This window comes from Aulostomus chinensis, chromosome 21, assembly GCF_037954235.1.
Source record: "Aulostomus chinensis isolate RoL2024-O1b breed Wild chromosome 21, RoL_Achi_v1.0, whole genome shotgun sequence".
Classification (NCBI taxonomy): domain Eukaryota; kingdom Metazoa; phylum Chordata; class Actinopteri; order Syngnathiformes; family Aulostomidae; genus Aulostomus; species Aulostomus chinensis.
In genome coordinates, this window is record NC_141340.1 from 13,808,053 (window position 1) to 13,830,173 (window position 22,121).

The 22,121-nt window shown below is 40.4% G+C and overlaps 1 protein-coding gene across 6 annotated transcripts in view; it reads right to left on the reverse strand.

Annotated features, from left to right (window-relative positions):
* Window positions 1-22,121, reverse strand: part of ctnnd2a (catenin (cadherin-associated protein), delta 2a) — a 292,727-nt gene that overhangs the window by 231,419 nt on the left and 39,187 nt on the right. For all 6 annotated transcript variants that reach the window (XM_086191968.1, XM_086191964.1, XM_086191967.1 and 3 more), the window contains exon 2: window positions 16,047-16,177. In XM_086191968.1, the coding sequence (XP_086048094.1) occupies window positions 16,047-16,175 (129 nt within the window). In that variant the 5' untranslated portion in view covers window positions 16,176-16,177. The remainder of the gene's footprint in view (window positions 1-16,046; window positions 16,178-22,121) is intronic.

Here is a 22,121-nt window from a genome sequence, read left to right on the forward strand (position 1 = left end):
GCATTAGCCCTTATACCCCCACATCACAGTGGAGGCGAAGGGGCAAAGTTGCTCTGGCATCTCAAGGAAGGAAGGAAGTGGAAAAAGCGACAGGAAACATGAGGTGGTGGAGGGGAGTCTGGTATGGTCACGGAAGAAAGTTGCTTTTTTTTAAAAATAAAGTGGGGAAAAATAGAAATGAGGTCAAAGGGAACACGTAACAAAAGTGACAGATGACAGACAAGTAGCAGGCGGCCCACTCAGGCAGGGCTCGACTACAGGGGCAGAAAGACAGATGGAGAGCAACGAGGGGAAGGATGAGAGACTATTCAAAAAATACAGAAGAGGACAGAGCGTAGAAAATAAAGGGCAACGTGAGAAGGAATACCATGAAAAAATTGAAGTCAGGAGAGAGATCAAGGGTGGAGAACAATGAAAAAATGAAGAAGATGGAACAAAACAGGAAAGAGAAGGAGAATGTGACAAAGAAGAGGGTTGGGAGAGAACCAGGGACACCCAAGAGGACGCCAGAGAGACAAAGATGATGAAAAATGAAATGAAATTAGAAAGACAGAAAGACACATTTTTAGAACATCTCTGCTGACATTTACATTTAGGCCAGGCTGGGTAGAGCTGCTTCTACGGGCATATCCCACTGACAATGTGACATTTCCACCACAAAGTAGAAGGAATGAAGAGAAAAAAATAGAAAATGAGGTTTCACCTCATGCCACTGCAAAAAATTCACCAACCAGCCAAGAAGCAGAGTTCAAAGGGAATACCTGCATGATGACACGGCTTGTCAAAATTCACTTGATCACTCACAGAAGAGTGGATTCAGGCAAAATACCTTTGGAAAGTGGTCATATCTGCAAGTCTTTCGATCATATTCATTATTTCAATTTGAGCTACTTTGCTTCACAAAGTAAAAGGATACTTTGTGTCATAATCTTTAAACAGTTAAAGGAGGCTATTAAACATTTCCTTTACAGGCTCTGAAAGTTTAACTGAGGTTCTCAAGTTCAAGAGATGCTTCAGATTATTATTGATTCGGGAGTTTTACCTGGTTCCTGCCGTCAAACAATAGCTGATCCGCATGAATAAAACTAAATACGGATAAACTAATTATATAATTACCAGCTGGATTAAACTGCAATCAATAATTAACTCTGAATACGGTAGGATGACAAACCAAAGAATGAACACCAGTCAACAACACATCAGTGCTGCATATCATCTGACATCAGAAGAATTTGAGCCTGAAAAGGAAACAACAGAAATATCCAACGCCCAGCTTCCCTCAGAATGTTAATGGAAAAATGATATCAAAGCATTTTAATCTAATTTAATTTGCCTGCTCGCCTCCAAGCAACTGGCAATGATGGATTTAAGCACAAAGTAATGATGGGCACATTTAGCAGAGACAATTTCTATGGCAACCACAAATTACTTCAGCGTAAACAACAAACAACAACAGCGACGAGCACAAGCAGCCTCATTAGAGATGGTTAGATGCACATCTACTGCCGCAAAGCACTATAGGTGGCGGGGGTGTGGGGGATAGGGGGTTGGCGAGACTGCAGAGGTACAGTAGCATGCATCTGCGACAGCAAAACCTCATTTATTCCACACAGGCGGAATGCAATGAGAGGATGAATGATGTGTGGAGGCGCACCGGAGCGATGAAGAAAGAGTGAGAAAACAAAAGGAAGGACTGAGAGAAAAGGAGAGATGGAGTGATCTGCCTAATTTCCCAGACAACTCGGACGACAGAGCTATTCTTCATTAACCAGCTTCTTTACAGTGTATATGTCAACCCTGCTGGCCAGACAACTGCAGAGAAGTGTGATCATAATTTATCTATTAAGAATGCCAACGGGCAAAGAGCAGCGGTGCTTAGCTGAGCGTTCCTGCTGCTCCGTGCAGTGGAGTGCAGTGACATATTACACCCAGTGTGACTATGGAAATAGCTGGAGCCAAAAATAAACTTCACAAAACAGCATATGGAGATGTACTGTTGCATATAGGAGGCACAAGGGTATACATCATATGTCTGAGACATGATGCTGGGAAATGTGCCAGCTGTATGGGCATGTAACATACTTAGAGCTTGGATGAAAACAAGGGGGCTGGACTTTTTAAAAGGATACTTGTTGACATTAGATTTTTTTAAAAAGAAGCTAAACATAGCCAGTGAAAGTTAATATTATCTCCACTTTGAATGCTTTTTACATGTGTATTTATATATAATATCTTTAACATTTTTATTCACAAATTCATACTCATATTCCAACTGAGTTGACATATCAAGAACATACTAAAGTCCCTGTGGACGTGTTTAATATCGTTTGAAAGTGAACTTTTTATTTTTTCATTTAATATGCGCCTGACAAAGTGACAAACAGATCCTTACAAATCTGACAGCTGTAGTTAATGACAGGACAGTATGCAATGTTCTGTTTCCCTGCAGGCAAAATAGCTTGTTATGGAGTAAAGCTAAAGTACTGAAAAGGGAATAAAATTTAATTGAAGACCTCCAGGCAGGATCATAAATACCCTCCAGTAGGATCTCTGTCAGTGGAGTCAGTTCAAACCCAGTACACCAGTCGACAGTCGAGAAAACAGAGGAGATGCGTCGTAGAAGAGACCTTTGCACAGTTTAATTGGGCGCTCATGTCCATTCAAGGCTTTGTTCTATTAACTTTTGTAATTTAGTGCAATCTCCATTTCAGCTATTCTTTTCATCAGTCACTGACAAAAATTAAACAAAAAGAAAGTTTTAAAGGACCGCTTCCGGAAAGGTTTTAAAAATACTCTTCTTTGAATACAAATTTGCGACTGGTATGGGTTCCCCCCACACAAACTTTCCAATTACGGGTTGAAAAATCAAATCTAATCAGTGAAAAATCTGGCATGTGCAGATACTGGTGAAAGGCCACTTCAGGATTCTACATTCCTCTCCCGCAAGGAAGCACACATTTACAGAAGCCACAAAGACTATTTCCCTCTTCAGTAGAACAACACAAGAACGGAGTGTCAAACGCTGCAAATACATCATTCTGCAATCAACCATTGTTCGTCACAGTCGAAAAAACTCACAGAGCAAAGGAGAGGTCTAGGTCCGATACTGTGGGACAAATTGTGTTTCAGGGCAGTACTACAGTGTTGTGACCTCTGACCTGGAATCAGTTTGTAAGAGAATAGTGACTTTCAAAGGCCTTTAAGAAATGGTGAAATACTTGAAAAAAAAATGTCAAAACCCACATTACATCATATGGCTTGGGTAAAGAAAAGTACACATACATATCTATATCCACACACACACACACACATATATATATACATATATACATATATATACATATACATATATATATACATATATACATATACATATATACATATATATACACACACATATATACATATATATACACACACATATATATACATATATATACACACATATATACATATATACACACACATATATACATATATACACACATATATACATATATATACACACATATATACATATATATATACACACATATATACATATATATATACACACATATATACATATATATATATACACACATATATACATATATATATACACACATATATACACACACATATATATATATACATACATACACACATATACACACACACACACACATATATATATATATATACATACATACACACATATACATATATACACACACACACATCTATACATAAATGTTAGCGTGTGCGTACAGATATACATACATGTATCTGTACGTATTTATATATGTATATACATATAGAATTTTTTTTTTCCTTTTACACAAATACCAGATTTTGAAAGGTTTTATGACTCTGGGAGCAGAATTTGGAAGTCCTGGTTTCCCTTTGGCTCTCTATAATATCCTGGAACGATTTTTGCTATTAACGTTTCTAGTTTGCTAGTTTGCTATTATACATTTATAGTGTTGATAGTGAATATGCAAATTATCATCTGCGTTACAAAAGCTTTCCATCCTGACTACAGTGGCAGTGATTGAAAACAACTTTTTTTTTTCATTTATAAGTGGAAAATGCATGAAAATAAAAACGGGCAAGAAAGTAATACGTATTTGTATTGCAGATTAAACTTCGGAAATGAATCCCTTGATGGTCACAAGTTTAGTAACCTGGAAGTAATTTGAATGGAAAACTTGAAACAAAGATTACCCAAACTTTGGGAGGACAGTGGAAACATGACGGAGAACGTTTTAGCCGAAGTCCAACAAAAGGCGGATGTTTGCAACACCGAAGCTGGCACAGTCCAGCTGCCGAGACTGATTAAGGACACAAGCGCTCTGTGATTTGAGTGGAGGTGAGGAGTTCCACACAGTGCACAGACGGGGAGTGTGATTGTGTTTTGCGTAGTGATGGTAAAGGAGCAAACAAAAGAGGATTTCTCCAAACCAGAGCCCTGCAGTTTTCCAGAGAGCATATCCAGACGTGTGCGCTTAAATATACGAGTGAGTGCATCGTGATGAAAACGGAGACGATTATGTGTCTGTGATGCCTGATGAGGAAATGTGAATTTTGACATGTTGCCTCCATTTTAATGCATTTGAAAATAAGCTAAAGCGAGACTTCATCCCAAAATTGCATTTTGCTTTTCAGGTGCTGACGAATAGGAGTCTTAAGCTCACAAAGATGTTTTTTTTTTCTCCCGCTGCATCACTTTATCACTCCAGAATGCAGAAAGAGCCAGACACAGATATTTAGCTAAAAGCTATTGACAACTGGTGGCTAACAACATTGAAACTGTCAAAAACAGCCAAAACTCACAACTTTGTGTTACTCATTATACTACTAGATAAAGAGGATGTGGGTTACATCAGACAATAATGACTTGAGAGTTTGTAAGCACATTCTTGAACTTTTTTTTGCTTTTTCAGCTGTTCACCCCCCGTTAGCTCGAGCTAAATGTACGTGGCTGGCTCTCTCTGTATCCTGGATACACAAAGAAGTGATGCAGGAGGGGAAAATGTGTTCGTGAGCTCGAGACACCTATTTGTGAGTAATTCAAAGGTAAAATACCCTTTTTGGGTCAAGTATCGCTTTAAGATAAAAAAGTTACGGTGAATAAAAGTTTAACGGTAATTGTTAGTGTAGATCTCTGGGCTGTTAACAAGAAAAGTGGTATTTCTGCCCGGCTTCCATTACCTACACCCTGCAGTGGCTTTCTAATTGGTCTAATTCAAGAAATACATTTAAAAGTTTGTCATAACACCCTTGCCGCAAATACTTGGCGACTATTTTGCAGTTACTGTACATTCGATTTCCAAACTTTACAAGCTCCGAAGTCACATAACAGGTTACAGGATACACTCGACTGCAGCGGGTATGCTGGGGGTGTCGACTAATTTAAGCAGAGGATCACATCTCTCAGACCTTGTGAGCTCATTACGAAGCAATTGCTCGGTGGATATCCAGGCTTCACATGATTCAGCACAGCTTGTAACTGTAGAGCAGAGCACTCTTCAAAAGGAACATCCACAATCAGCGAGCATGCTCTGGATAAATAAGGTTAAAAAAAATGTCAGTGAACTGATAAATACTTGGGAATTTTCTGAGCTCTTTCCCTCCACAGCTCTTTAATGGCTCTTTCCATCAGAGTAATCTTTCCATTTTCTCATTTTCAGATCGATAGGGACTCTGGGAGAATGAAAGGCCTATTTCCTCTCAAATAGGGATAAAGCTTAACCACACGGGACCATCTCATGTTTACTAATTATGTCAGTGCAGTCCACAGTACCAGATGAAGTGGCACTGAGTTTAAAGAACAAGTCAATCTTTGAATTGCCGTACACAGATTAAAGTTAAAATGATTCCAGTCGACTAAAAAAAGAAGAGCTGTAGTTGTTTAAGGGGATATAAATAACGCTGGATCATTAGCACGGTGCAATTTTTTTTAAAAGAGAGAGCGAGAAACAGAGAGAGTGGCTTCAGTGAACCCACACAAAGTGAGTGAAGCTAAAAGTAAAAGCAGTGTGATGCCTGTATGGGAAAGGTACTCTTCAAACACCTCCTCAGCAGCATCAGCGATGTCTGCAGTGGAATTGCATAATGCGAGGGGGTTGCGGGGCAGCTAAAGGACTAATGTTTCTCCACTTCTATCAAACAAGAACATCTCCCCTGGTGTCTGACCCTAACGCTTAGCTTTGCCTGCAAACAAAGGAGACACATTCAATTAATCAATGATTTTCTTACACATCACCATGCAAGTCCCGAAGGGTGCGAGCTTTCAACATCGCCACGGTGAACAGCAGGAGAGCACCCGACACCATCAACATGCAGAGTAATGAAGGATGAATACATATGGGACTCTGCCGAATCAGGGCCATTTCCACGTTGTAACGTTTCAGGATAAACTTTTATCGCTTGTCTTTTTCAATAGATTAAATGTGAAACAATGCATTTCAGGCCATATTGTTGATTTCTAAACAGGAGTCGTTCATAGAGAAAGTAACAGGACTTTTCTGGTATAACATCTAAAAATCTGTAAATGCAATAAATGTAGTGTGTGTGTGTGTGTGTGTGTGTGTGTGTGTGTGTGTGTGTGTGTGTGTGTGTGTGTGTGTGTGTATGTGTGTGTGTTTTGGTCTGATTTCAGGCCTGTTATTTATGCCTAGTGAGAAACAGTAAGATTTATTTATTTTTCTTTTGTGTTTTCAAATGAGAAAATCTATTTTGAGTCGCACAAGGTTACAAAAACAAGAATTTATTTGTTATACATGTACAATTTTCATACTGCAATTAGGACAAAGAGCAGGAGAGACTTGATAATATAATGTGTTCTAGATATTTCTCATTTATACTTATTTATGCATGTAATATCCAGAGGATATGGCTCCCACTTTGCTCTGAGGTTTGCTGAAGTTAAGTTTTGCAGAAGCATCCTGGAAAAGTTTGATTGCCTGATGCTGACAGCTAACAAAGACAATTTTTGCTCAAAGCAGATGAAAGTTACCAAAGGATAAAATGCTGTCATTAGCAATAAAGTTATACATGTACCGTAGGTATGCCAATTAAAAAATATTTTTAGCATTCAGGTTTCACGGCAGTCCTTTGGCTATTGCGAGATTTTGCCAACAAGTTCATCAGCATGCAGCCGATGTGAGCCTGAGCTTGTTTTGAGGCTCAGGTAGCATTAGCATGCAGATGGTGGAGGGATTTTGTGGTGGGGATGGACGGGGGAGCAGGCAAAGTGATTAGCAGGAAGAGCTCTTGGTTCATATGCAGAATCGGCGCCGGGTTCTATCGTGGCATTAAAGGGTAATGAAAGCGACCAGGTGAGGGAAAAGGGGAAAGGGTGGAGGAGCGGAGGGAGCAAAGATCACACTCCGTTAACGGGGGTCTCAGCGTCACATTAAATTCACACAGAGATGCACTAATGGTCCGGTTTTTGTTTCATGCAGGTGGGAACATATGGACACTCAGTAATCTGAGACACACACACACACACACACACACACACATCTCAGGAGGTCGTGGTATTCTGGCAGTGACCAGCCTGTTTACGAGAAGATTTTGCGAGGCCCTTGTGATTAAAACAGCTCCAAAGCGCTCCTGACACTCCATTACCCAGCATGCCCTGGGTGAGAAGGGATTGTACATATTGATTTCACGCCTCATTAGACTTTGTGTCTAACAATGTCATTGTTCTCGCTCGTTCTACAGGATTCCGCATCGTTCAGAAACGACCAGGTATAACTCAGGGAGGGGACAGTAGACACATAACAAATGAACACATTAATATTGAGTCTGGGCTTGCCGGAGCATCATGGGGGGGGGGGGGGGGGGGGGGTTGCCCTAGTTTTCTGTTTTTAGTTTCAGAAAAAGTGCAGCTGCCTTCACATAATAACCACAAAATAATCCCTTAAAACAGGTACAGTACTTTTACTGGAACTAAAAGTTTTTCCCATCTTCTTATATTCACTTTATTCTTTTTCCGGCTTCTAAAACATCAGGAGCAAAAAGAGCTTCCATAATGTGATGGCTTTTATTGGACCTCAGTTAATATTTATTGTGTATTCTTTATGTTACGGGTTTCATGAGTAACAGGCATGTGAGTGGGCTGCAGTCACAGTAGCTTGGATCAAAATTGAGCGCATTCACCAGTTGTGCGACAACTGTGCTGGTCTCGACTACTGACAAAGGCAGCACCTGCAGCCAGCCATTACACAAACTGGACTTGTATATTGTCAGCACACTATTACTCTTCTCTCAAGCTTTCAGGGGAAAAAATAAACAAAAAAATAAACCCAACTTGTAAGGTTGGCTTTCCCTGAGAAAGTTTATTTGTGAGCTTCCCAGCAGCACTGGGAGTGTTTGTATTGGATCATTTTTCTCTACAGCAGAGATAACAAACAGTTTTGTACTGCGAGTCCACTCTTACTGATTGACCTTCATTGGCACGTATTGCTTGGTAGAGTGCTGGCAACTGGAGAGCTTCCACTGAAGATCAACTCTTTCTTTTCACTGGCTCTGACACTCTCTTATTCTTTTCTTCCAACACGTGTTCCAATTTCTAGTCATCTATTTTTTGAACTGTCCTTAGTCTCTACCTGGGTGCGATAATTTCCTTTCATTTTTGACACTGCTTCCCGCCCCTCCTTTCGTGTTACACATCAGTTCTATTCAACCGTCAAGAAAATTTTATACGAACTTTGGAAACGTCACAAAAAAGAAATGTGAAATAGTTTCCATTTTGGAGCAGATAAATTTGTCTGTTCCGTACAATGTATGCATTATATTGTATTTTTGGCAGTACAGGCAACATTACACATGAGCCCAACAAACAGAAGAGGAAGTAGTTATCTTGACCTTCTACAGACACTTACCAGCAAAAATGGAGATTCATGGAATATCCACATGGTAGACTTTGGAGATAGCGACAGACCAAGCAAAAACTCATTCGTAGTCCGTTGGCTTGCTTTTGCTTGTCCACCACTGATCCAAACTGTGATTATTTCAGCATACTGGGGGCAAATACTGGCCTCAGAATACACAAAAGGAGGAGCTGAATGGGCTGTCAAGTGTAACGGATGTGGAAACGAAGCGTAAGATTTGATGGTGCATACAAACACATACTACACTCTACTGCTCTCTGTTGAAAGAATGAATGAAAGACAAGTGCTTGACTGCATTAGGACAGGTTTTTGTACACAGTACAATCAGATAAACGTGTCCATCTCAGTGTGAGTGTGTGTGTGTGTGTGTGTTTGTGTATATGTGTGTGTTGGAGGGGGGCGTGAAGCGGCAAAGCGTCTGTGTCTGTCCTGCAGTGTGTTTACTGGCAGAGCAATGTCTTCCCTCCCTCACAGACAACCATCTTTAAGGTTGCAGCGTACTAATCCACAGATACACACACACAAACAAACAAACAAACAAAAACACACATGAGCAAGCAGACACACTGCATGTAAATGAACATATACTGAACAAACAAAACACAGCATACAAACACACTCCTAGTGGCTGCTGGTTAAATGATCCGTTTCCCTCGCTGGTGCAGTAAGAGTGACAAATGTTGAAGGACACCGAGGACACACACTGCGAAAGAGGCTCTGAACCAAAGTCTTGAGTTAAAAATCTCTGGCAGGTCTGTCCATAAAAACTGACAAATAAAATATAAAACGCAGACTGGCACATTCACTTTCTCAATTTTTTAAACATAAATGTTACTTTTACATGGTTTTGTGTATAGTGAGGGGACCTTTTTGATGTGCAAATTCCCTGAATATATATATATATTTTTTAGTTAATGTAGACTGAATCACATGAGATGCAGCATCTCTGTAAGACACAGGGTTATTCACCTGTCAGATAGAATGGGAAAATCTCAAAGAGGGTTTTTAAGAACAATTGACTTGCTTCTGTTCCCGGAGTCGGACGACTAAATCACTGTCAATACAGATCAGCCTTCAGCCTCAGCACAGACAAGATCAAGTCACAAGTTCATCAGAACCTTTGACTGATGGAAGCCCAAAGGAAACAACCGCAGTCCAATTATGCATTTCTCAGACTGTATTTCAACCAGTACCCTTTTTAATTGTTATGGTCTGATAATTTTAAAAAATTCAAACAATATACTGCTTGAAATCTTCATCAGTCAATAATCTGGTCCTCTCAAGTGCTGGTTGGATTTTATTACCCAACACAGAGTGACTGTAAATGCCTCTGTGTCACATTAGTGTCAAACTAGGTCACTTATTTTTACTTTAGCTGAATCAATGATCTTCTCATCTAAGAAGATACAGTAACAAATATTGGCTAGTTTTTGTCTGTGCTGCACATAATTTACTTCCTGTACACTGGTAACACACTCTCTCTTATTTCACTAAAACCCATTTACTTGGTAGCAGTAACCCCTGCAATTCTGGTCAGTACCAACAATTTGAATACTGTGAGTCACAAACACCTGCTGAAACAGGTACAAACAGGACGTTACACCCGCACAATCCAAAAAAGGAGCGCAAGTTTAAGTCACCTTTAAGATTAATGTTGTCAAGTCTTAAAGTGTTGAGAACATGCAGGCAAGCGGTAGCCAGGTTTAGTGCAGAGAATATTGGGATTAAAAAAAAGTTTTCATTTCACTCCAAAGGCCAAAGAAGCACATTAAACAGCAAACAAAAGAAGACTGGTGAGTAACCAGCCATCTCCAGGACTAAATATATATCTGGCTCTCTGCTCTGAAAGAGACCTTGATCCTTTCAAATGAACAAAATGGAATCATGAAAACATCCACCAGTTGATGTATCCTCGATAACACGCGGGGTTTGTGATATTCAGCTCATACGCAACGGGCTTGACCGTGCAATTCAACAACACGCTGGGTGAGAAAAGTGTTCTGAGAAGATGTTGATGAATCAGATGTTGGGCCAGGTGAGTGAATGTCAAGGTGATACGTACAAAACAGCTCTCATTAAACTCATCATCAGTCGAAACATTCAGTCACAGCATCAATCAGGGGAAAAAAACAAGAGAAAAAGATGCAGATTACGATTTCGCAAGAAACCAGGTTAAATTGCATAGGCTTGTTCCAGAAACAGACCAGGCAATTAACTCCAGCTAAATGAAAATCTGCGACAAAAAAAAAAAAAAGGATTGTAGAGCAAATCAGCGCTGGTTAAATTGGCCTCCGTGGAGGGCTCCTGAGGCAAGTTGAGACCTGATGCAACATTGTGCAAAGCATCTTGAGGAACTCGCATGGCTCCAGATGTAGCAGCACAGGAGCTGTTAATTATGACAATTTTTACTGAGAGATGCACATCAGGGAACGAGGAAATTAAGCGGAAGCAGATTTCCTGTTGAGCTCATCGACTTCGCTGACCCTCAGCCCTTTGTGGGGTACAAAATTCAGCGAACCAGACAGTGTCTCTGCTTGGAACTATTATCACCTCACCATAATGACAACGTATCAGAAGTCGGAGGTGTTGCTCCTCCTGATGAACCTGCTGAGAATTATCACCTGACACTTCAGCTCCCTTTGGGAGATTGAAAACAAGTTTCAGCTTATTGCTTCACTGTTCTCACCACTCACTCAAGTGTTGTTTTTGGCAGCTTTTTTTTTTTCTTTTTTAGGGAACTAAAATTAAAAAATAAAAAATCAAATTACAAAGCACACAACCTGCTCAGCATCAAACAGCATACAGACGGTTAGCAGCGAGCTGAAGAACATGGAGATGTTTTTGCCAGCTTATTTTCCTCAGGAGTTGATGGAATCCAAAAGCAGAGCTCAAGGAGAGTGGATTTAAATTCCCCAGTTGGACATACAGTGTACACAACTCCTAATGAAGGATAATGTTGCATCATAGCTGTCTGAATGGTAAAAAAAAAAAAAACAGAAGCTTAAGGCATGAAGTTATCTTCAAGAATCTTAATATTGAGTGCCGCTAACTGTAAAACAGCAGGGCGCAAGGTAAACACCCCTTTAGAGAGGTATTAGTGATGTAGTAGACATGCAACTGTCATCTCCTCACCCTGGCTGAACAACTCCAGGGTTTAAAGTGTTAAAAAAAAAATCACAATATTATCATGATTTTAGCACAAACACAAAGCACTCACAGGTAGACAGATGTGAGGATGAAATGTAATTCATGTGTGTATCCTCACGTATCCTCACTGGGACCACCACAGTGAAGAGAGTAGTGATGATGTGCAGTGATGGGAGTGGGCCTTCTGGGTTACTGGTGCGATGTGTTCATATGAAGGGGCAGACATCGTGTGAGAGCTATTATCAGAGTGAAACTCTGATATGTATGAAAATGTTTTCTGATGGGTCCAAGTCAAGATCTAGCTTGATTTTGTTCAGAGTTGGGATGCAAACACAAAACACTGGAGTCACAGGGAACTGCTGTGCTTAAAGCTACACTGCAACGGATTTGAATGAACGTTCCTTACATTCAATTCCACACCCAGTGACTTCTAATTAATCTTATCGTGGCCAGGTAAATGTCTGCCTTCCACGTTAGTATTCATGTTTATGCCTACATTAACACGCTGGCGAGGGAGGAGGGGGGCATATGGCATCTGCTCTATCAGCAGAGCTGGCTAGTTCCAGTTAGCCTTCTGCTAGCTCTAATATGGATAAATAATTCAATCATGTGGCTCTTCTCGGCTTTCCACAACATTATGAATGGATCACATTCAAATAGCACTCAGAAGAGTTTAACCACCATTTTACAGGTGAAACAGTAACCATGGAGGTGGTCACGGCCAGGATGTTTACTTCCAGTTAGCTCTCCTCTAACTTGAATGTAGATAAATCATTTCATTCTGCAGCTTTTCTAGCTTTCCAGATATTATTGGCCAAATGGGTCAAATTCTGGCACTGACATGTCATTTTGAGAACGTTCTGAGATGCGCAACACAATATTTACAGTTGAAACAGTAACAACCGTGTAGCGTACAGCAGCGATACGACGACGTGGTCTTCCAAGTGTTTGCTTGTCATTCCACGATTGACATAATCTGGTTTCCTGATTTAATACACCCACAAACACAGCAGCTGCTCAAGCGTGTTTATTACTCAGCTAACCATGCAGGCCAGTTTTGTCCCTTGCATTAAGACCTATCTGCTCCTTTTTCTCAGCCTCCCAAAAAAAGAAAATGGAATGCAAGTGTGCAACAAAAAAAGACCAGGAGAAATGTTAGGGGAAAAATGCTTATTGTAACAATTGTTTCTACTGGGACGTTTTAGGAAGAGAAAGAATGTGGTAAATGAATGCTGATGAGACAAGTGTCCAAATGCAACCTCTACTTCCAACAGTCTGCCTTTCCTGATGCCCTTTTAAATTAGAGTTAGTACATTTATCTAATTTGTAGCCAAAACAATCTCATTACAATCGATAGACAGAATTGCTTAAGCAGCATCTCAGTAAGATAAAGGGCTTGTTTTTAAGAAAATACTATCTGATTCCAATAACGCTTAACAAATCCATTTTCCTTACTGCACTTGTAAATTGTTTCAAATATGGAGAGCAAAATGTAATAGAGATTGTTTCTGAGTGGCTTTGACCAATCAGGGTATTTTCATGGCATGGTTTCGGTGGCGTGAGGGCAATACGAGAGGTGAGCACGGATGCCCTTGTAGTATCAGTTAAATCAGGCGTTAGCTTTGACAGAAGAGAGAGGTACGTCACTGAAGGATTTCCTTGAAAGAACAGTTGTTTTTGCTCTTCTGGTGACTGGTTTTCGCTTTTTCATTACTTCATCGATCTGATTGGTTGATAGACGATCAACAGAAGCTTCATCCAATCAACTGCCAAATGTTTAAGGAAATGTCTGCCATCTTCTGAACAGTTTCTATGGGCGACTTCTCAGACGGTTCTGTGAAACAAACCAGTTGTGTAGTCTTGTCTGAAATCGTGGTTATGCTGTGATGATTTCGAGGGATCTCGAGAGAGGGCTGTAAATGTGCCATGTTTGATTGCATCTTACAAGCGGAGCTGCACTTCAATGGTGTGTTCATGCGCAGCCCAAGAGTTGGGCTACAGCAGCTCCCCTTCGTGTTTCATGAATATTGGCAAGGAAGAAAAGGCCATGCACAGAGTCTGAAACCATGAGAGACTGCATACTGGCTGCCGTGAATGAGGTTATATGACAACAAAATAAAAAAGTGTCCTTTGGTTCCCATCAGAAACGACAAATGTTCACAGGGCTGAATTTGCTACAGATGTGTTTGAAACGCTGTAGGAGACCTGAAGAAAGCTGGAATCATGTCTATAGCAGCAGATGAATCCTCAGATGAAACCGGTGCAGCAAAATTGTGTTTATATGGGTTTTTTTCAGGGGGTATTTTTGGCGGCAAATACCTACAAGAGGAACCGCTCAGTTTGCTGCCATTAGGACACACACATTTCTGTTGGTTTGAAACTTGTCATGACCTGCTGCTTGCTGGCTGCTGTCTGGCCCGGATAAATTCTTTGGTTTGAAAATCTGGCTTTATTTGTAATTGGGTAGCCCTTCCCTTGAACGATGTACAGTACCTCGCAAAGCCCTTCCAACAGCTATACGGTACAGTCCTGTGTGTCACACAGACCACACAAGTGAAGAAAAACATCTGATATCGAAGGTTTTAATAAGTCATGGATTCTTTATTTCCTATTTAAAGTAGACAAACATACTTGACAAAACTGGGTTGTTGTTTTTTGCATAACAAACCATTAAATGTTGCAGGATCTCCTTCACTCAGAAAATGTGGAGTTGATGAGACTTATTGTAACCTCCCACTCATGTTGCTCAAAAAGTCATTTCCTGTTGCCATCTGACAACTGAACAAGGAACTAATTTCTTCCTCAGGGAAAGACGAGAGACTTATAGAGCTGTCATGCTGCAGTAGAAAATAATACCTCAACAATTCTTGAAGGTCTGATGTATTCCCTTTTGGCTAACTTCTGTACGCTTGCTCTGGGAATGAGAAGGGGAACTGCAGGTTCAAATCTAGTCCAATGCATGTTTCAGCAATTCACTAATGTGAGATCACCGAGAGGTTTTTTTTTTTTTTTTTTTTTTCGTGGAAAAATAAAACACAAATGGATGCTTGCTGTTACAGGGGAAAAAAAGAAGCAGCTTAAACTGCCACAGGCACTTGTCCTTCACTCGGAGAGGGTAAATGGAATATTTCATGATATTAAATTAAAGAGAACAGACGCAATGTAGATAGACAAAATGATAAGTCTGTGGTGTATTGCACTTGCTGATGAGTTAAATCCAAATGAAACACTGTTCCATTACACCAAGGAATGAGTCCCGGGCTACACACAAATCACCAAATGCAATTAGTGTGAACTTTTTCAGAGGGACTAAGCGTGTCTGTTCTTCTCGCGTCTTTGTGTTTGGGGTTGTTTATTTTACGCTTAAATGAGATGTAAAACAAACTTTGCATTCTTTCCCAAAAGACAAACACGGCCATATTAACCGACGATATTGACTGTAAACCCTCGGTCCATCTCACCGCCCCTTTTCCGCCCCACATTCAGCACGTCAGTCGTTATCGAGCTGTACACATCTCTCATCTGTCCCATCAAACCATCCTGCATAATATCCCCCGCTTCTGTGTCCTTGCGTCCTTCCCTTGTCCAAACTCCTGCTACTCACATCATTCCCAGGCCTGCCGTCTTGCTGCGCTGCAGCTACCTACCGGCGGATCCCCGTCGGGTAATTGCCTTGATTTTAATTACTCTCTCAATTATGTCTACTCAGCTACAGCTCTTGCCCTGTAATCTCCACCATTTCCATCCATTCCTCTCTTGCAATCCTTTGGCACCAATCAATCTCTGGTTCCTTTTAAACACTTTCAAGTAATAGTGGAGTGCCTTTCCTCTGAATAACAGTGAAAACATGAAAGCCCTTGAGCAAGCTGTTCAAGAGGGGGACCAAGAGACAGGAGAGGAGATCCATAATCCCAAAGTGGATTTTGTTATGAAAGTTCTAGACTATACAGGTTTGTACATGGAGCGCGCGCGCACACACACGCACACACACACACACATCCATGGGAAAGTTCCTACCTGCTCTTTGACAGAGGCCAGGATGGAGGAGGTGGTCTCGGTTTCGGATCTGTCCCCATTTGAGGCTGGCATCACAGGGGGCACCATGGCCCCCTTCTCCTGCTCAGCTGGCTGCTCTGGCACCGGCATTGCTAACAGACACACAAAGAAGTATAAGGATTTGCAGTAAAAGCACATTGATTGAGCCCAAAATTGGAGTAACAATGTATCATGTCAATGTCAATCCAATCAGTTTTAAAGCACAAAGTAGGACTGCACAATTCATCAAAATCACAATATAGCTGACTTCAATCTTTTTTAAATCACAAGAAGGTGCAATATTTATTTATGCTGGTCCTGCAAAGATGTCCTGCCGATACATCATACAGTATTCTACAAACTTAAGAGAACATGCTTGTTTGACACGGGCACAAAAATCCCACAAGGGATGCCCAATAATACGAGCCTGTCATCAGCAGATTTGGGCCTTTTTTTTTTTTTTTAAACACATCAGTATTGGTTTGATGGCCAACAATAATATTGGCCAAGCAAAGCCAGAGCAATTTCTTCATGTTTTTCTCTCTGTTTTGTTTTTTTTTTTTTTTATAATGAAGCTTTAATGAGCAATAAGATTCTCTAAATGCTCTGGAAATAAAGAAGAATGTTGCTCTTTCAAATTCAGGTGTATTTCTCTGTGTGAATAAAATACAGATATCATCTTGTTTTTATGACAATGAGAACAATGAAGCAAGAAATCGCAAGTAATCAGTTTAACAAGGGGGCGGAACTTAAACCAAAGCAACTAAATTTAAAACCAGTTGACTTTCTTATGCATTTTCCGCCACTTTTCTCAAAAACTGCAATTCGAATAAAAGCGACTACAAATTCAGACACAGAGCAAAGCATCATAAATTGCCTGGTATCAATTCTTCAAAATTTGTAAATCAAAATGAGAGCAACACTGGAATTTAACTCGAGTCGACTGAAGTTACCTGATTGCACGGTATATTACAGTTTTCAGACTTGATAACAGAGCTACCTTTCCTTCCGTACCCATCTAGATATTGATTACCTATAATTTCCATCTATCTATAGCTCACATAACAGCGTATCCACTACGACTGACCTCTTGAGCACGCTGCCCTATATGTTGGGCTTCTTAATAGAGACAGACGCTCATACAAATGTATAAATGACATTTCAGCGATGTCTTTAACCATGTCGGTGGATGATTGTAGCACATGAATGAATGTTAACATTGGGGCTCTATTTACAAATGGTTATAAGCCTCCAACACACATTACCACACACACACACATTCACCTGTGCCCCAAACCAATCCATCACTTGACAAATGGGTCCTTGTAGACTCATTAAAATGTGATGCTTCTCTTCTCACATTTCTCATTATTTTACCCAGGATACAGGAAAGTGATGCATGTCTAAAACATAGTTGAGTTCACAGGAATGATTTACTGTCAGAGGTTTCCACATGAAAAAAAAAAAACACCTTAATCTGCAACAAAGCAGTAGTGCATGGATAGATCTTTCTATATGTATATCATGCATGCACACCAAATAAATTGGTTGGCAGGTATAAAATGAGCCCTTCATAATATGGGACTCTGCAGGCAATAATGTTTCAAGTGCCATTAACACTGACACCTTAGAACAGTGATGTGAAATGTTACCAGAATGTGATTTTCTGCACCGCGCTGATCTTCACACCTTATGTCACAACAAAGGATAAGCAGCCACAGATTTCATATGCTTTTTAAACACGGTGCAATTATCTGCTCCTTGCTTTTTAAATCAGCACAGCAACAGTGGCTCAGCAGGTGATTTTGTGCCTTTGATGATGTACGTATAAATTGACATTTCCTTGTGTGAGTCTCCACTTGATCGTCTTTCTTACTAAAATAGCAGGTCGGCTGTCACTACAAATCCAACCTCATTAACCTCATCCAGACTGTGCTCACGGTGACGTTGACACGCATTTACGGGAGGGTAGTTTTGTCTGAAATGCACAAGTTAAAAATAGCTCAAAGAAAATGGACTTTCTTAATTAACCTTTATCAAAGATTGATGTAGACTCTTTCTCTTTCGCTGGAAAACACATTCTGCTCATAACCTTAAATACGTCACAAAATAAAATGACTGACCCTGCAGTAAAATTCGCTTTAAATGTATAAAGTCATCACTGGAAAAAACATTTGCCTTGATCTCGTCTCAGCTCCAAGCAGAAGGAGAGAGAAATAACACGATTGGGCTGCGAGTTTCAGAGGGAGCAAAGCACTGGGACTGGATTTTGTCAATAGAGCAGGCCTCAGCTTCAGTGGAAGACTAAATAATGAACTGACTGAGTGGGGATTTGATCATGGAGTCAATTTCCTGTTAGACCCAGCTCCTCTCTTTCACCATCTGATGTGGAGATATAAATCAGTGCTAGCTTTAGTTCATGGAGTATAAGCCCACACTGGTGCAGGAAAACGTCTGCAGAGCAAGACACAAGACGAGGGTTTAATTACTATTTTAGCTAGTGAATCTTTAGTTGGCGAAGCCAAATATTTATTTACATTTAGAATAAGTCCAGCTGTCGTTGCTCATTGCTGGGCTCCTGAATAGGTGTCATCGTCACACATCACTCAAATGTAGCGACAGGACAAATCCCGCTGGTGACCGATGAATTCCCACAGCCATATGCATACATGGTAAATGCCCTGTTTTGTTTTTTTTACAAAAATCAAAGTGTTTGTAGATTATTGAGGATACAGCTGGATAAAGAAGATTTGGACTGGATACTTCAACTTGGACGGTTTTGGTGGGTTCATCGTCAGTCTTCCTTAGCGTCAAGCTAATCATTTTTGTAGGTTTTTTTCCAACCTAAAGAATTAATGCAAGGGGACACTTGGAAGACCAGGAACAATTTTTGGGTGAAGTAACGTTTCAAACGTTGACACAAAAGTCATGTGATCTTATTTCATGTGCAAAGACTACCTCCCTGATACTGCATGTCAATTTGCGCAGATTTTACAGGCTAAACGCGTATTTTACAGGAAGACAGACCTTTTTTGGACTAAGTCTATACTTCCTTAAATACCAATGCTGTTAAAGGTTTTCTTTTTTGAAACTTGTGTTAAATATATAGCATTTCAACAATGATGTCTGCTTCAGCTAGCTAAACACTGGCTGACTTGAGTGGATATGGTTTTAACACTTTGAGGGGAGTGTCTCCCCTATCTTGACAGCATAAATGATTCTTACATCACGTCTGAGAACAACTGAACTGGATTATCGCAAGCTAACCATGTGACGAACGAGCCCTCCTCTCTTGAGCTTGTACATGATGACACAGCGGCACAGTCAAACCTCTCGTTTTGAGCCACGAGGCATTCGTCTCTATGTCTTAAAAAGTGTATTATTTCCATAATTACAAGCCTCTGTGCCTATGCACACGCTCTAGCATACAATGACATCAAGTGGACATGAGTGAATAAGCCTGTCGCTTTAAAAAACACACTCGACCGAAAAGGTTTTGATAAATAATATCCCCTTTTTTTTTTGGGAAAGCTTAAATATGTGATGTGAATGAGATGAAAAGTGCTGTTTATTTGGTAAATAGATATATTTTTGAAATCTAGGGATGTTCATAAAACATTGAGTAAGTGAGCCATTAGCATCAAGAAAGTTAGTGTACACAAACAGTAAACAAGTCAGAGGACCCAGACAGACTGCACATCAAACATCCAATACATCTCATCAGCCAGCAATCTAGACAGTGGACAGACAGCCGGCAAGGCATGTTGGTGTCTGTAAATAAAACATGTTAGCGAGACGGTCTGCAGATGGTTATTTTCACTCTCTGACAAACACCACTTCTGTGTCTGGCATCTCAGCTCCTGAGTGAAAATGAGTCAAAGTTTGGCAAACGGGATCCCAGCAACAAAGATCAGATGTTCATGTGAGTGAGATGGCTAAATTGGCGAGTCTGCGTTTAGAGGACAGACTCACCTCGTATTACTGAGAGCTGTGTATCAGTTAACTGACCTGCCACAGGAGAAAAAAAACCTTTAGGAACACGCGTTTCGCCAAATCCACGGCATGATTTTGGTTTCATAAACCATCCAGATACAGCTTGAAACCGGTTATTGCAAAATAAGCCTTACTGAGCTTTTAATGGCACCAAAATCACAGGCGTGACTTATAACTGTAATGATGGCTCCATTCCATTTAGCTGTACGATGACACCTTGACATCGTGTTAGCACACACAATAACACAGCCCTGGCAAAGGCACGTCTGAATGAAATGAAACAGGACTGATAAATTTACCGCATGCATGTAAAAAGATTCCCTCTAAGTTATTTGCATTGCTTCATTTCACAATCTGGTTGTTTTTTTTGTGGGGTTTTTTTTTTTGATGGTAACAATTTGAAAAAAATTAATTGTGGGTTTTCACGGAAATAACAGTGCTATTTACAAAATTGTACGTGTTTTTTTTTTTTGTGTGTGTGTGTTTTTGTTTTTGCACTGGAAAAAGGAGAATTTAGCCAAAAACTGCGAATTCTGAAAAAAGGCATATTTAGTGACATAAAGGACCATTAAATCAACAAGTACAAAACCAGTGCAACTTGTGGCTTGAATGAAGTTGTATACAGTGAATAGAGGACAACTTTATTCACAAAATGGATCAATGCTCACCATCAATTAGGCCTTATTATACGAGTGTTATGAGGACGAAGGTGAACAGTGATTCATCTGGACAATAACATGGTCATTTTGCAAAACTGCAACTCCCCATAAAATCCACAAATTCAGCTTTTATTTTCGCAATTCCCATTGCAAGGCTCTGAATTGCTTTCTGGATGTTTCATTGCTTTCTGAAAACAATATTTAATAACCATACATGCAAACAATTACAGTCATTAAGCAGAAGATGTTTTCTCTAATCAAGAAACCAATGTCTGGAAATCCAATATCTGAGTCCCTGCATTCAATAACAGATATTACTGCGAGCCATTTAGTGTCAAAGAAAGCCAGTGATCGTTTCTAGAGTAGACACACAAACCCTCTGTGATTAATGCCAGGGACAGGTACTGTCTTCCCAAAATTGCTTAGTTGGCTCATTGTGTATTGGCTGCTACAGAGATAATGCCAGCTGCAACACATTTGCCATCAAATGTCACGATACTCTACCACCCCAATATTCTACCGGGGCTATTGTCTGCAGGCACAGTAGAGCTTCCACTGAATGGATGTGCTGCGTCCTGCAAGATACAATGTAACAGGAACCTCAGCTTAGAGGGAGCTTTTGTAGCTCTTGGAATGGATTTAATTGCAGCGCATTGTTGCTTGTTTGAGACATGTGCAGTTTTCTATTTGACTGAGGGGGATGATGGCATGACATTTCATTTGGCTCAGACCTAGATAAGACATAAAAAGCTCAGACAAAGCCTTGTGTTTGGGCAGCACAGTTGAGAACCTCGCATGGCGGCACGGCTTGGGGAGGCGTGTGGGGGGGGGGGGCTGTCTAGTAATCAGAGGCTTCCTGGTTTGATCCCCCTGAGACCGTGTCGAAGTGTCCTTGAGCAAAACACTGAACCCCAAATTGCTCCTGATGAGCTGGTTGGCAGCTTGCATGGTGGCGTCTGCCATCAGTGTGGGAGTGTAAACGGCTGAATGAGGCAACACTTGGTGCTTTTCCATCCAGCTCTTTATGCGCATTTTCAATTTGTGCATGAAAAAAACCAAAGCTGACTGGAAACACTGAAAATTCAAATAAACCTCTAAAGTTTTCACATCTTAACTTGAAACAGTGGAAAAGTTGGTGAATCAAGTCAAGATTAATGCAAATAAATATAATGTGAACATTTCCATGATCTGTGAACAAGTATTCTGTCTATCAGATATTTCTTTCTCCCCATTTTCCTTAATTATTTTTAGGTTTAACTGCCGCTCTTTTAATGACTTCATCCCAGTGCGCTCTTTTCTTCTGGAGCAGCAAACGAAAGAACCATCCTACGAAGTTCTGCTCATCTCAATAAACAAACACTGAATATTTGCAGTACTTTAAATTATTTCTTACAATTCTTTTGCC